The sequence below is a fragment of the Drosophila nasuta genome, chromosome X (assembly GCF_023558535.2).
Source record: "Drosophila nasuta strain 15112-1781.00 chromosome X, ASM2355853v1, whole genome shotgun sequence".
NCBI classification, from domain to species: Eukaryota; Metazoa; Arthropoda; class Insecta; order Diptera; family Drosophilidae; genus Drosophila; species Drosophila nasuta.
This window is the reverse complement of record NC_083459.1, coordinates 29,303,662-29,319,755: the sequence shown is the minus strand read 5'-3', so window position 1 is coordinate 29,319,755 and position 16,094 is coordinate 29,303,662. Positions and strand designations below refer to the sequence as shown.

General features: G+C 36.5%; 1 protein-coding gene and 1 long non-coding RNA gene across 3 annotated transcripts in view; one reads left to right on the top strand and one right to left on the bottom strand.

Moving 5' to 3' along the window:
* Window positions 1-15,623, bottom strand: part of LOC132795326 (dorsal-ventral patterning protein Sog) — a 46,795-nt gene extending 31,172 nt beyond the window's left edge. Inside the window, exons 1-2 of one of the 2 annotated variants that reach the window (XM_060805979.1) lie at window positions 15,327-15,623; window positions 823-1,153 (exon numbers count right to left, since the gene is read on the bottom strand). In XM_060805979.1, the coding sequence (XP_060661962.1) occupies window positions 823-1,117 (295 nt within the window). In that variant the 5' untranslated portion in view covers window positions 1,118-1,153; window positions 15,327-15,623. Of the gene's footprint in view, window positions 1-822; window positions 2,019-15,326 lie in introns of those variants that run through there. The other variant, XM_060805980.1, reaches the window with a different exon arrangement.
* Window positions 1-16,094, top strand: part of LOC132795333 (uncharacterized) — a 96,674-nt gene that overhangs the window by 53,757 nt on the left and 26,823 nt on the right. Inside the window, exon 4 of the long non-coding RNA XR_009633432.1 lies at window positions 11,866-11,892. This is a non-coding gene — a long non-coding RNA (uncharacterized LOC132795333). The remainder of the gene's footprint in view (window positions 1-11,865; window positions 11,893-16,094) is intronic.

Below are 16,094 nucleotides of genomic sequence, written 5' to 3'. Positions count from 1 at the left end.
CATTCAAACTGAATCACTTTGGTTAAACGACTATGAATTGCAGTGAAATTAAGTAAAACATAACTAGAGATGGAAATAGATTGTTTGCATTAAAGACTTTTGTTCTAGCGTGGTTAGTTACAGTTTATTGAGCACTACACTCATCATCATCATCATCATCATCAGCAAGCGTATTTTTTGCATGTGTAAGATGAGAAGCGGCTCAAAGTCGTTACAATAAAAAGAAAAAAAACCGCAATCGGTTTTTAATTGAAAACAATAGAAGAGCAGAGAGAGGGGAAACAATAATAATACAAATAATAATAATAAGAGTAATGTACTAAACGAAAGGAATTAGCTAGGTAAAGGTAGCAAAAACAGGAAATGCAGCTAATCAAGCGTCTGAGTTGTAACAAATTGAAAGCAACAGCTACTAAGCAGCTTAAACACAATACACAGAGAAAGAAAGAAATCTTTTTTTGGTTTTTGGTTTTCGGGTAGTCGCCGTTGTGTCTCTTCTGGGTCAGGTCAGTGCAAGCGGAAGGGAATTCCCGTTTTCCGGATTAGCACAGTACAATAAAAAAACGCAGCCCCGAAACGAAACCCAAGAATGGAAAACCCCGAACGAACATTTTGTACAGAACTAGGGGATTAAGGGTGCGAGCCAGGGGCAGGCTGAAGAGACCTAAGAGAGACCTAAGGAACCTGAGTACCTGCGTAGTGAGGGAAAAACCCTCGCAGGTTATTTTTTTTTGTGTACGCCCCTGCGTATGCGCAATCTGAGTTCTCAACTTATGCAATGCAATGTGATATAGTTATATAGTTATATAGAATTGGACTTACCAGCTGGTCTATTGGAACGTCTGGCCGTGTCGGCCTCCTCGAACATGAGCGGAGCATGACGTCGCGCTTGCACCGTTTGGGGCCAGCTGGTCACACTGGACAGGCAGATGAGAAGCGCCACAAGCAGCAGGTGATGCAATTTGCTCTGATAATGTGATGCGATGTGGTTCGATGTGTTGTTGTTTTCTCCTGTTGTTTGTTCGCTGCTGTTGTTGTTGTTGTTGTTCTCCAGGGTTTGCACTGTTCCTGTGGCCGTGGCCAAGGCGGCGTTATTATTATTATTATTATCATTCATTTTTGATTTGGATTTGTTTTTTGTTTTCGTTAAGAACTTTTTGTTTTAGTCACAGCACAGCAAAGAAAAAAAAATAAATTGATTACAAACAGTAAAAAAATACGTTATGAAAATATATCTGTTGTTTTATATTCGAAAACCGAGAAACCGAACCGAATCCGAACCCGAACCGTTTACCGTTAACCGTTTTTTTTTTTTACCGCAAAAACACTCGAAAGTTGTGTTGTTGTTGTTGTTGTTATTGCTTTCTTCGACTTTTCTTGAGCAATTCGCTTTTATTTCCGATATTTGTATATCATTATTATTATTATAATTATTTTTATTACTCGCTTTAGACTTTTGTTGTACTCTTTCTCTCTCGCTCTCTCTTCTGTATTTACGATTAGATAACACACGCGTGTTTTTTTGTTGCCTTTTTTTCAGTTGTGTTTTTTTTTCGCTTCTTCGTTTTGCTTGCACTTTATTTTTGCCACCGAAATTTTGTAATTGAATTCGACAATAATCTTAATAATTGATTTTTTTTGTTAATCTTCGATTTGCATTTTTGACTGCAATTTTGTTAATACACAATTTTTGCACATTTATGGAAAAAAAGAATTCATTTACTTTAGATTGTTGTTGTTAAGAGTGTGTTGAAGTGTGAGTGTGCGTGTGTGTGTGTGTGAGTGTTGGTTGCCTCTTGGCTGATTGTTGACTGTTGTCTGTTGCTTGTTGTCGGCGAGTCGGCGAGTTTTTATCTACTAGATAGCTCACGGGGCGCACACGGCGAGTATATGGGCTCTGTTGGCTGCTGCGCCGCTGCTTGCGCTGTCGCTGCTTGCGTATATGTGTGTGTTTGCGATGACGACTTGCGTGTGTCGTTACGTGTCGGTGTGTGTGTTTGTTGTGCGGTTGCGAACGTTTAGAAAAATAATGTCCACACACGGTATCGGTCGCTTGAATAAATAAACTAAAGCGCAATCGACGTTGGCAGCGCTGCCAACGCAAGCGCAAGCAGCGCGCAACATCAAGAGAGAGCGCAACATCAACAGCACAGCACAGCACAGAGAGAGAGAGGGAGAGCGAGAGAGCGCAGCGCAGCGCAGAGCCAGACTAGCAGGCGCAGGCAAATAAAATTGCAGACAGCGTGAAAGAGCCAAAAAGAGAGAGAAGCGCAACATACGGAGAGCGCGAGAGAGCGCATTTGTGAGAGAGCAACAAAGTTGCGGCTGCTGCTGTCGTCGTCGTCGTCGTTGCTTCGTTTTGGCTGATCGTCGTCGTGCGCGAGTTTGTTCGGCTCTTCGGCTGTCGCTAGCGGTTTTGGGCAGCAGCAGCAGCGACTGCGACTGCGGCAGCGATTTTCATTTTGCTTTGTGGTTGCTGTTGTTGTTATTATTGCTGTGTGTTATTTGCTGCTATTGTTTGCTAAACTTTGCTGCTGCTGCTGAGGCTGAGGCTGCTTGAGGTTGCTTGAGTCGCGTGTCGCAGCGATGCTCGCTTGATGATGACGAACGACGGACGCATCGATGTAGACGTCGACGTCGACTTCAACGCTTCAATGCAAAGTTGAATGAGCGCTAGATGCGGCGCATGCGTGCCTTCGCCTTCGCCTTCGCTTAACACTTCGCCTCCCCCCACACACACACACACAGACACTCTCTCTTCCTCTCCCTCTTTAGTGCCGCCCACTTCATAACGTTTGGCAAACATTGCGTGCATCTCTTTTCAACTCGTATGCAACATGTTGCCGCAACATGTTGCTAACCACCAACCGCCACCCGTTCACCTGACCACCGTCTGCCTACCTGGCTCGCTGCTTGTGCAAATTGCGTAGCGTTGACTGTGCGTAGGCGTGAGCGGCTGCGTCAACGTCAGCGTCAGCCTCTCTATGAGCAGCTCAGTGGGCGAGGGAAATGAAGTTGCATGGGCGTCTGCTGCGGGCTGAGCGAGAAAGAGATAGGCGCACACTCTATGCACTCTATGTGTTCGTCTGTGTGTGTGTGCGTGTGTGCGTGTGAGTTGCGCATCCTGTGCACCAATCGCAGACTTGCATTTGAAAGAGAACACCGCACTGCTTAACACTCTACTTTTCTGTCTGTTTCATAATTTTGATAAAATCCTTTCGATTTTAGTTCTTATACATTAACATTTGCCAAACATTTAAGTTAAAGGAAAAACTTAATTTTTGAGCTCAATATTCAAGTTAATGCCTATTGACAGCTGCTATTAATTTATTTCAATATGAAAGAGCGAGATAAATAGAGTTATGCGCCAGGATGCTTTTGTTGCCATCTCTTTCACCAACTACATTATTATGCACTCGACTTTCTGTGTAATAAATCTATGAAATTTTGTTCTATAGCTATTTCATTTGATTTTTATTTTATTATTATTTTTATTATGATAAGCCTCATCTATTCAAAAAATTTCATAATGATTGCTTTATAAACATAAGAGTTGTTAGATGTTAGCTAAAAGATAAAGAAACTAAACTTTTGGGATATTAAAACTTTAAACTTCTACAAAAATAGATTGAATAAGAAGTATTAGATATTAGCTAAAAGTCTTTAATTGCCATTCAGAAACTATATTTTTGATATATTACAATATAAATCTTCTGCAAAAGTATTTTGATCGAAATGAAAAGAGTTGTTCGATTTTAGTTCATGTTGTTAATTTTCATTCCGAAACTAAATCGTATTAAAGTTTTTTGAGATAATAAATTCAACCTTCCACCAAAAATATTTTGATAATGAATGAGCACTTAAAACAATATAGTATATAATTTTTTTTATGGATTTCCTTAGCAATAATGAATGAAATGAGCACTTTAAACAATATAGTATATTATTTTTTATGGATTTCTTTAGCAACATTATAAAATCATTTGCATTTCAAATTCAATTCAAAACATTTGGTTTAAAGTGGTTCCGAGATGATGATAATGATGATTCATTATATCTTCATCTTCTTCCTGAAGAATTCCCTGTGCAGCAGTTGGTTTAATCGAAACTAGTTTTTTTAATTTTTATGCCAAGGACCAGCTGAGAGAAGATACAGCGAGATTTGATTATGCGAAATTTTGCAGAGTCATGGCAAGGCGTTAATCAAAAGCTGCTAATTTCTTGATTATACGATCAATTAACCACGGACCACAGAAAAATACTACACAAGACGAAAATATTCTGGGAATGACTAAATCAGCAGATTAATCATACAACAAAACATTCGACTTGACTTTTGCGCTAAATTTTTCTTTGGCCATTTTTCACATTTCATTTCATTTCATTTTCATTTCGTTTCTGTTCATTTCATTTGATTTGATTTTCATTTCATTTAATTTCTTTTTTTTTTTGCTCTTCTCTGACTAGCTGACTGGTTGCTTGGCTGGCGACAAATCCCTTTATGGCCGCCGATATATCATTTTAAAGCCAGAAAACACTCGCAAAAAAAAATATATATATATATACAAGTGTAGAAGAGACATAACATAAGTAGTATGTTTTGCATATTTATGTCTTCATATGTTTGCTGCTCTTTTCCCCTCTCTCTCTCTCTCTCTCTCTCTCTCTCTCTTGTGGCACGTGTGAGCGCAATTAAAAAAATGGTCACAAATATATTAAGTATTAGTAATAAATAATGTGGCAAAAGAAAAATATGAAAGAAATTATGACAATGTACATTCACAATGCGATCACCTCGAATACAAAATGCGCTTTCCTAAAAGTCGAAATAGAATCAAGGTCGCGTTTCTTTAACGTTCTTTTCTGTTTTATTCAAACAAATCGTATTGGTTTCGATTTTAATGCACCAAGAAGCTACTCTATCAAATTTCAGTGAAATCGTTTCATTGGAAGCTAAGTTGAGGCAGTTAAGATTTAAGATAGATGGATAAGGATCCTTTTTTATGGCGTATATTGTTTCTTATAGTATAGAAATGATCTACAAAATTGTATATTGATATTTTTGCTGACAGCTGAATTCGAATAGCCATGTGATCAAAGTAGAATTCCCTTTTTTATGTTTATTATGGGTTTTAGCATAAGAAGTCGCTATACAAAATTTCATTGTGATAGTGCCACTATGAGCTGAGTTCAGGTAGTTGGTTAGTATTTCATTTGGAAATCACAAATCATAGCTAATATTATTGCTTTCACATAAAAAAGTGACTATAATAAATTTCATAATGATATCATTGCAAACAACTTAGTTCGGATAGTTAGTTAGGATGAAAGAGAAGTAGCTCAAATGCTTGATATCTTATATTTCTTATTTTAGTCTAGGAAAAGGGAATGCAAAATTTCGTAATAATATTAATGCTAACAACTGAGTTCTAAAAGTTAGTTAGGATGAAAGAAAGGTAGCGCAAAGCAGCTTGATGTCTAATTTTTCTTCGTTTAGTCTAAGAAGGAAGAATACCAAATTTCGTAACGATATCAATGCACACAACTGAGTTCCGATGGTTAGTTAGGATTGAAATGAAATAGAACAAATGCTTTATAGCTGATACTTCTTCTTTTAGTCTAGGAAAAGGGAATGCGAAATTTCGTAATGATATTATTGCTAACAACTGAGTTCCGATGGTTAGGTAGGATTGAAGAGAAATAGAACAAATGCTTTATAGCTGATATTTCTTCTCTTAGTCTAAGAAGTCGGAATAACAAATTTCATAACGATATCAATGCACACAACTGAGTTCCGATGGTTAGGTAGGATTGAAGAGAAATAGAACAAATGCTTTATAGCTGATACTTCTTTTAGTCTAGGAAAAGGGAATGCGAAATTTCGTAATGATATCATTGCAAACAACTGAGTTCGGATAGTTAGTTAGGATGAAATAAATAAGTAGCTCAAATGCTTTATATGTGATATTTCTTATTTTAGTCTAGGAAAAGAAAATGCAAAATTTCGTGATGATATTATTGCTTACAACTGAGTTCTAAAAGTTAGTTAGGATGAAAGAAAGGTAGCGCAAATCAGCTTGATGTCTAATTTTTCTTCGTTTAGTCTAAGAAGGGAGAATACCAAATTTCGTAACGATATTATTCCAAACAACTGAGTTCCAATAGTGAGTTAGGATTGAAAAGAAATAGAACAAATGCTTTATAGCTGATATTTCTTCTTTTAGTCTAGGAAAAGGGAATGCGAAATTTCGTAATGATATCATTGCAAACAACTGAGTTCGGATAGTTGGTTAGGATTGAATAGAAGTTGCACAAATGCTTGATGGCTGATATATCTTCTTTTAGTCTAGGAAAAGGGAATATAAAATTTCGTAATGATATTATTGCTAACAACTGAGTTCCGATGGTTAGTTAGGATTGAAAAGAAATAGAACAAATGCTTTATAGCTGATATTTCTTTTTTTTAGTCTAAGAAGTGGGAATAACAAATTTCATAACGATATCATTGCAAACAACTGAGTTCCTATAGTTAGCTAGGATAAAAGAGAAGTTGCACAAATGCTTGATGGTTGAAATTGTTTATTTCATTTCGAAATGCGAAGCGTTGCAAAGCAGTTGATGGGATGAGAATACCCGGCTCTTGGGTAGAGTATAAATATGCACAAACTCGAGTCGAGACAGAAAACTCTTGTACTCTGGGTGCCGAGTGACGAGTGCCGACTGACGATTGCCGCTAACTGTTGCTGCTGCTGTTGGGGTGGGATAGAAGAGGGCGTTTAGTTAATTAATTTGTTTGCTTTCGATGTCGATTTCATTATCAACAAGCAGAAGACAGCAGCAAAGACAAAAAAAAAAAACATAAAGCAGACAGCAGACGGCGACAAGAAGAACAACAATTAAAATGTAGCGCCAGGCGTTGGCAATAAAATCGCGGGCGATATCGTTAACAATAATTTCTGACACTCTTAAAGCAAAAATAAAACAAATTAAAATAGTTGCAGAGGCAACTAAAGCGCAAAGAATAGAAAATTATGAAATAATATGCACGAAAATAGGCAGATGGCAACCGACAACAACAACAACTAAAACAACAACAACTAAAGCGACAGCTACACGCATTTTCATTTTATTATTTATTTATTATTATTATTTGCTCTTTTCTTGTTTTGTATTCGGTAGTTTTCTTTTTTTTGGCTTTTAGCCGCTTTTCCATTTCATATTTTTTTTTTTTTGCATAGCATTTTTACGCTAGAAATATTTGTGTTTTATTTACTTCACGTTTTTTTTTTTTTTTTTTGCTCTGTGTTTTGTTGTCAGCCTCATTTAAAGCGCTGCTCGCAGCGACGTCGAAATATTCCTATAAATGCTTTTGGCCTCAAACATATAGATTGAAATATATTACGTATGTGTGTGTGTCTGTGCAGAAGTGCGATATCTGTCGCTTGTCTATAATATGAAAAGAAATGTTAAATGTCTGAAACATGCGTACAAAATGCTAATGCAAAATCAGCAGCAGCAGCAACAGCAGCAACAAATACTACAAACAGACGGCAATCAACAATCAGAGGCAGCAAATGAAAAAGCAGGAAAAAAAAAAAATATTGAAATGGGAATGAAGAAAACTGTTTTTCTAGACGGGGCAAATGAAACAGCAACAGCGAAAATGCTTTTTCCTTTGATTTATGTACTTTTAGCGATCGACGTCGACGTCGACGTCGACATCAGCGTTGACAGCGCTGTAGCAGCACACACACACAAACACATACACACACACAGCGCTGACTGAATTTGATTCGTGTTGCACTTGCAGCAGCATCTTGCGGCAACTTCCATGCAAATTAGCCGCAAGATTGTTTCACTTAAAACTTCTCTCTCTCTTGCTCTCTCTCTCTCTCTCTCTCTCTCTCTCTCTCTCTCTCTCTTTCTGTCTCTCTCTCACTGACTCTTAAAGAACTTCTCGACTTGTGATATTAGCATAGGAATAATCAGAAAGCAGCGAGTCTTTTAGTTTTTTTTTGTTCATCTATTCTTTGTTGGAGTACTATAAAATTTTTACTTAGTTCTAAAAGTTTTTACGAAAAGAAAGTAAGAAAAAAAAAGAAATTATATGATTTCAATTAATTTTCTTATACATCAAAGACTTAATTAGAAATTAAACGATAAAAGTTGCAAGAATATAGTCGAAGTAAGGTTTATATTTCAAAAAGAAAATTGGAAATTAAGCAATAGAAATGGGAAGAAACGAATTTCTTGTTTTTTTCTTTAAAGTTAATTTGAACAAGTAAGAAAGCTACAGTCGAGTGTACTCGACTGTGAGATACCCGCTACCCATTTTGAATAAAAGAAATATATTTTTGAGGTATTTTTCTCAAAATATACCGAATATGCTGCGAAAATACTAAAAATATACCAAATGGTATATTTGGTATATCGATATAGTACCGCATTCAAAATATACCATAGACGGAACAATATACCAGATTGTCATCCAAAGCAACTAAGACGCCTAGTAAGTAGGCGTGTTTGCCCATACAAAAGTATTTCTTTAATAACTTCGACAATTTTTATTTGATCGCAACCAAATTTTCAGGAATTATAACTACTATAGTAATTATTATATATACCATAACTCTAGCTTCAAAATTACGCTTGTTATTCGATTTTTTTTTATTTGCGGGGTCGGAAGTGGGCGTGGCAAAAATTTGAAACAAACTTGATCTGCGTGCAAATATAACAAATGCTGTCGGAAAAAATTATAGCTCTATCTCTTATAGTCTCTGAGATCCAGTGTTTCATACGGACGGACGGACAGACACACAGACGGACAGACGGACATGGCTATATCGTCGCGGCTGTTGACGCTGATCAAGAATATATATACTTTATAGGGTCGGAGATGCCTCGTTCTACCTGTTACATACATTTCCTGCCGGCACAAAGTTATAATACCCTTCTACCCTATGGGTAACGGGTATAAAAAGTGTAAGAAGTAAAAAGAAATTGGCAACAAGAAATATTTTTGGATTTTTACTAATATCGTTTTTATTTTTTTATAGAGATAGATCTGAAAAAGTGTAAGAAGCTAGAAAATAAAAAGAAACTTTTGCTTTGACTGACAATTTGGTATATTTTGTACTGGTATATTTGGTATATTTTTGTCGTATTGTAGTACTGTATCCATATACCAAGCCTTTGGTATATTGTAGTATTTTTGGTATGCCAATTTAATATATTTTAGAATGTAGTTGCTGGCAAGTTGACATATTTTGTACGTCGTACTGTATTGATATACCAAATATAGCCATTGGTATACAATATTTTTATATTTTTCATTATATTAATTCGGTATACTTTTAAAATGTGGTTTCTGACAATCTCATATATCTATTTCTATTATTTTGGAATATTAAAATTGTGTATTATATTTTAACATTGCGTGTTTTGGCATACTTTGGTATATTTTAGTATTTTTTGGTATATTTTGAGAATGTGGTTGCATTGCTCGACACTCGACAGTAGCTTTCTAACTTGTTCTACTTTAAAGTAGTTTCCTTTGCTTTAATAAGAAATGAACCAAATGAATTTGATCAAAGAAGTATTTTAGTAACTCTGACTTTATATAACATTCTTCTATACTATAACATTAAAAATTACTATTACACAGTCATACACAAATTGAACTCATAGTAATTCCTTTGTCTGAACGGACAACAGAAAACAATTGAGAGACAAGTTTTTGGGGAAGCACTTGAGACTTGAGATATTGATCGATCGATGGAAAAACTGCTTCTAGTTGAGTGCAATTGTATTTTTGTTGAATGAATGCACGAGTGTAACTAATCTATATACATATGTATATAAGTATATGTATATAACATTTTCATAGACGATTTATTTCCCATTACGAATCCTGATCAGAATTAATAACTGCATAAAGCTTTGTACTCTACGACTAAATAAATTTCATATATATAAAGTGCATATATAGATTAGTTGCTTATCGATCTTGGGTCTGTTGTCCAAGTTAAGACTTTAATGTGTTTACACCGAATTGACGACGGTAGCAAAATCGACGACGACGACGACATCGAATTGATCGTTAGTCTAAGAATTATATCATCGCTATTATTGCGTTGATTGATTATTGTTCAGTTGCAGTTGTTGTTGTTGATGTTGTTGTTGTTGATGTAATTGCTTGGCCCAGAATGTGTGTGTGTGTGTGTGCGCTAACTAATTGGGTTGACTGATAACTGGAACATTCGATGCAGTTTGCCGCCACATTTTGCACTGACGTTGCGCATACGACGCGTAATCCGAGACACCGAGACCCGAGACTGCGACTGCAACTGCAACTGCAACTGCGACTGAGATATGTATATGTATGCTATATAGCCAACGAAACGAACGGTAGCTGGCAGCGTGTCTTGGCTTTTTGACGCACCGACAACCGCAGCGATCGACGGAGACTTCGACATCAACATCGACAACGTCTGAGACTTTGACTTCGACATCGACATCGACATCGACTGACAATCAGGTAAACCAAGATGTTGCTCGAGACAATTTTCACTACCTTGCTCCATCTCTCTCTCTCTTTCTCTCCTTCTCTCTTTCTCTATCTCTCTGCCTATCTATCGACCTTTTAAATACTTTATGTGTGGATTTTTTTTTATCTGTTTTCGCTGTTTTCCTTCAATCCAATTATTAATTTGCAAGAATCACTTATATCGTGTCTGAGGCTAACACATATTTGAGTATTTGAATATTTAAATATTTATTTAGATATATTTTTAAATCATATCCATATGTTAGATATTCTCAAATGTGTGGATGAATTTGCAGATTTATCTTTAACTACCTACCCCGAAGTATCTGTATCTGTATCTAAAAATCTAGATTGGAAAGAAGATTGCAATTTTGATTTAAGATTTTTTTCGATCTAAGCTAATTTTGAAATAATAATTTTAGGGTAAACAAATTTTTAAAATTTTGTATGCTAACTTTGCATTTTATTTTTATAAATACATTTAATTTGAAGATCAAATCTTGTGTTAGATTGAACAGAAGAATACAAATCTTAATTTAAGAATTCTTTGATCTTGAACAAAATCTTTAAGTAATATTTTCAGGTTGAAAAATACTAAATCATGATTTGGTTATTCAATCATCGTTTTTTAGATAAATACATTTTTTTTTATATTGAAAAGATTTCAAGCTGATTCTTAAAATTTTGGTATTACTTTCCTTTTCAATTAGAATTTGTAATCTTGATTTAAGAATAATTTAGGAATGATTCAATTTTGACATCAAGCTTTTAATCTTGATTTTAGCACGTTCTTTTCTAATTTTCTCAAAAGTTTTTTGCATCTTTATTTTCAATTCTAGCTACATTTTGATTTCTGTAAAATCAATTGAAGCTACTTTAGTCAAGTTAACGCTCTAACCTTTTGTATTTCTATATTTGAATTCATCTTAATTTCTATTTGCTTGCATCCGCATTTGCGGTAGGCTCAAATGTATCTATCTATCTATCTTTTTTTTGCCGCTGCTGCTGTCGTTTTCGTTGTCACATTGCTCATTGACCGTTGATCGTCGACGCAACGTTTGTAACTGCTGTCAATCATAAATTAGATGCCAATCAAAGTAAATCACAAAAAAATTGTGTCTGATTTAAATGGCAAAAGGCAGCAAAAGTTTAAACTGAACTGCATTGCACATGTGTTTCTCATTCATATTGAAAGCAAATTGTTTATTCATCTTTAGTTTGCTCGAATTCATAGCAGAAGAATTGCTTAAAAATCTTTAAGGATTAATCTACATACATGCTAGATATTAATCACAAATTTTCTACACTTTTATTTTCAGGTTTCAGCTTGTGTCACTTTTTTTTGGGTAAGCGAAATTTTTTATTATTTTATGACTTAGTAACAACTTAATCACAGCTGCGGTTCTGACTCAGCACCCCCTCCCCTCTGTCCCTCTGCCCCTGCCCGCCCTTCTCCCATCGCTGGTTACGCTGTTTTTTATCTACAGAGCGCGCGCCTGATATTAAGTATACGTCATGTGTGCGTTTGAAAAGTGATTAAAGTTGGGAAAGTTTAAAGTGGAATCAAAACAGTCAACGAATTGAGTTGTATGAATATTTATGCGATTATTTCGCCAATTTACCGTCTGACAACTGGCTGACAACGACCGTTAAAGCCAGCGTCTGATCCAATCCCATAGATCACAGTTCGCAATTGATCGATCGATCGATCGAACGAACGAATCGAACGCTTGCACAGTGGGGCCAAATTGCATAAATTAAACCATTTTAAATGTGTGACAGTATGGATCATTGATCATCATCATCTTCATCTTCATCATGATCATCACTCGAGTGTAATTCGAGCTCATGAATATGGAAGACTCCAGAACTAGATTGAAGCATTTTGATGGTAGACTCTCAACGCTGCTTCTCTTTGACGATGATTCATTGTGGGAAAATCATTAGAAAACAAAAGTGCTGGGCAATCAATCATCCAATTTTTTATGGATGGGGGGTTTTACCAAAAAAAAAACAAAAAACAAAAAAAAAGAGAAGGAAATACGCGTCTTCCCAGCTTTAAACTACCCTGTATTCAATTTGATATTTCTGTCTTATTACAAATGTGTTTCATTTTCATTGTTCCACACTTGTGAAGTTTTGAAGTTGTGTTTTATTTCCATTGTTTCTTATTCTTCAAAGTGCAACGTTTTGAACTTTAAGTGCCTTATAGATTTTAAAGTGTTTCATTTTCGTTTCATTCCAATGCCAATGTTTCACATTCGCAAATATGTTTCATTTCTGAATTTTGAAAGCTTATTTATGTTTCGTTTTTGTTTCATTCCAATCTATTCTCGAATATCAGTATCTCTTAGTTTGTTTTGTTCCAATTCCAAATTGTTCCATGCCCATCGTTTCTCTAGAATAAAAAACTATTCCATTTCCCTGCCACATTTCACTTATTTTCTATCACTTTCAACTTGATTGGATTTGCTAGTTAATGTTCCACTTCCACTGTTTCATTTCGTTGGCATTTGCTAAGGTCGACTTTTAAAGTGCATTCAATGTGGCGCACCATTTAAAAAACAAATGGCAAACACCAACAACAACAACAACAACTACAACTACAGCGAAATACCCAAAGAATGTGTTTGGAGGCAGAGCAAAAAGCAAAAAAAAACATACACAGAAGCAGAAAAAAACGAAAAAATAGCAAAGGCTGCGTCATCACAGCGCCAGCAATTTATGTGCTTATTTAATGCCAACGTCGCCGGCTGTCCACCCCGCCCCCTTCACACGCCCCCTTCTCAACCGTCCGCCCTCCGCTGCTGTTGTCAGCCAGCCAGTTAGCCCAGCAACCCCCGCCTCTCTATTCGATGTCGATGTCGATGTCGCCACCGCCACCGCCTGCCACGCCCTTCTGCTGTGATCACCGTTCAGCGATCAGTGATCGCTCCATGCTGTAAGTCACACCAATTGCTAATGCCCGACGCGATCCGAGCAGCCATTGAATTGTAAATTGTAAATTGTGCTTTTTTTTGCTCCAACAACATTTCATCATGCCACAGAGATTCGATGGCATCTACAAAAACAAAACAAAAAACTAAAACGATCAATCGATCGATTGATTTTTCTACTTTTTTTTCACTGTACATAATTTTGTTTCTTCTTTATTTTGTTTTTTGGGTCGCCCTTCAGTCTAAACATAGTAATAAAAGCCAACTTCATTGCCAGATAATTGGCATTTTTCCTTTCTTTGATTTCGCTTTTTTTTTGGGGTGTGTGTCTTGGCTAAGTGCTATGATGGGGCCTTGGCTCTGTGGCTCTGATATCACAGCATTCCTGCGGCCCAAAAACCGAAAAAAAAAACCAACACGAAATGGTGACTAGTGTATGCACTTTCTATTTCATTAAGGAGTTGTATGTTGTAAGGGATTCAGATTCAGATTCATAATTGATTCAAAGAATGTAATATCATATGATCATATCATTTCTCAGCTAACTAGCTAAAGTTGTCAACTGATTTCACTATATATACCGTTAAAGACAATCGTAAGAACTAATCATGCCAAGTTTCATGTTCGTAACTACTCCACAAGTCGAGTTCACTTGGTCAGTTGTACCGAGCATAGTTTTACAACTAAAGTTATCAACTGATTTCAATATATATCGTTAGATATAATCGTAAGAACCAAATATGCCAAGTTTCATGATCGTAACTACTCCACAAGTCGAGTTCCCTTGGACAGTTGTACCGAGCATAGTTTTACAACTACAGTTGTCAACTGATTTCACTATATATCGTTAGATACAATCATAAGAACTAATCATGCCAAGTTTCATGTTCTTAACTAATCCACAAGTCGAGTTCACTTGGACAGTTGTACCAAGCAACTAAAGTTGTCGACTAATTTCACTATATATCGTTAGATACAATCATAAGAACTAACCATGCCAAGTTTCATGATCGTAACTACTCCACAAGTCGAGTTCACTTGGACAGTTGTACCGAGCATAGTTTTACAACTAAAGTTGTCAACTGATTTCACTATATATCGTTAGATACAATCATAAGAACTAATCATGCCAAGTTTCATGTTCTTAACTAATCCACAAGTCGAGTTCACTTGGACAGTTGCACCAAGCAACTAAAGTTGTTAACTAATTTCACTATATATCGTTAGATATAATCGTAAGAACTAACCATGCCAAGTTTCATGTTTGTAACTACTCCACAAGTCAAGTTCCCTTGGACAGTTGTGCAGAGTATAGTTTTACAACTAAAGTTGTCAACTGATTTCACTATATATCGTTAGATATAATCGTAAGAACTAATCATGCCAAGTTTCATGATCGTAACTACTCCACAAGTCGAGTTCCCTTGGACAGTTGTGCAGAGTATAGTTGAGAGAAGTGCACAAAATACACTGAGCACATTAATAACTCGATCAAATTAGCTGGGAATGTGCTCTAAGACATGATGGGACCATATAGAAAGAGATATGTATGTAGAATATGCTTAAGTTGAAACGATTTATGTGAATTTTGATTAGTTGGCATCGACGTCGGCGATTAGCATACCTTAAATACTTAGCGAGGGGCTTAACGACAGCATTTCAATTGGCGGCTAAAGTGCAGGCGAGTGAGTGAGTGAGTGAGTGAGTGAGTGAGGTTGCCCCTTACTTATGCTATCAATCTTTTATCGAATATATATACTATATAGATCGTGGAGTCTCTCTTAAGCTATCGATTATACACATAGATCGTGGTTTCAAATAATTATTAATTATACACTTCGCACTTGGAGAAAATGTTGCCCGTGTTTTCCTTTTTTCTTGTGTTGCAGGACACAATGCTGGACATTCGGATCGTGTGTCTCGTGTTTCGCGCGTTTTCTTTTTCTTTTTGTGTTTTCGTTTTTTCGGTTCGTGGGGGGGTGGGTTTGTCTCTTCTTGCTCTTCTTCTGCTACTGCTGCTGTTATTTTTCTGTTTCGTTCTTTTTCGCTCGCTGCGTTTTGCGTCGTTTTGTTTTTTTTATTTTTTTTGGTGTCGCGCGCGCGTTCGTCTTTCGTCTTTCCCAGCGGCGTTCGCGATCTTGGACAAACTGATGTTAGATTAAAAGCGTCGTCGCCGTCGCTGTCGCTCTGCTGGCGTTCGCTTTGTCAGCTTTGCTCTCTCCCCAAAACTCTCTCACTCTCTGTCTATTGCTCTATCAAATTTTGCGCTCTTTTTTTGCTTTGCTTTTTTGTTTTATACATTTCGCTATGTGACAATCGCAAAATAGACAACGATCGACAGCTGCGCTGCTTGACACTGACGACGACGACGACGCTGGCGTCGCTGCCGACGTCGACGCTGACGTTGACGTTCTTTTGTTGTGGAACTTTTGTTGTATTCGGTTTTTGCTTTTTATTTGGTTTACTGGATTAGTTTGTTGTTGCTCTTTGGCTTATTGTGGATTTTAATTTCATTTGCCGCTTTTTCAGCTACCACATAACGTGTATTTTGTTTGCTTCGCTTCGTCTTTGGCCATTAAACCCCGTTCGACCCACCCAACCAAGTCAACCCC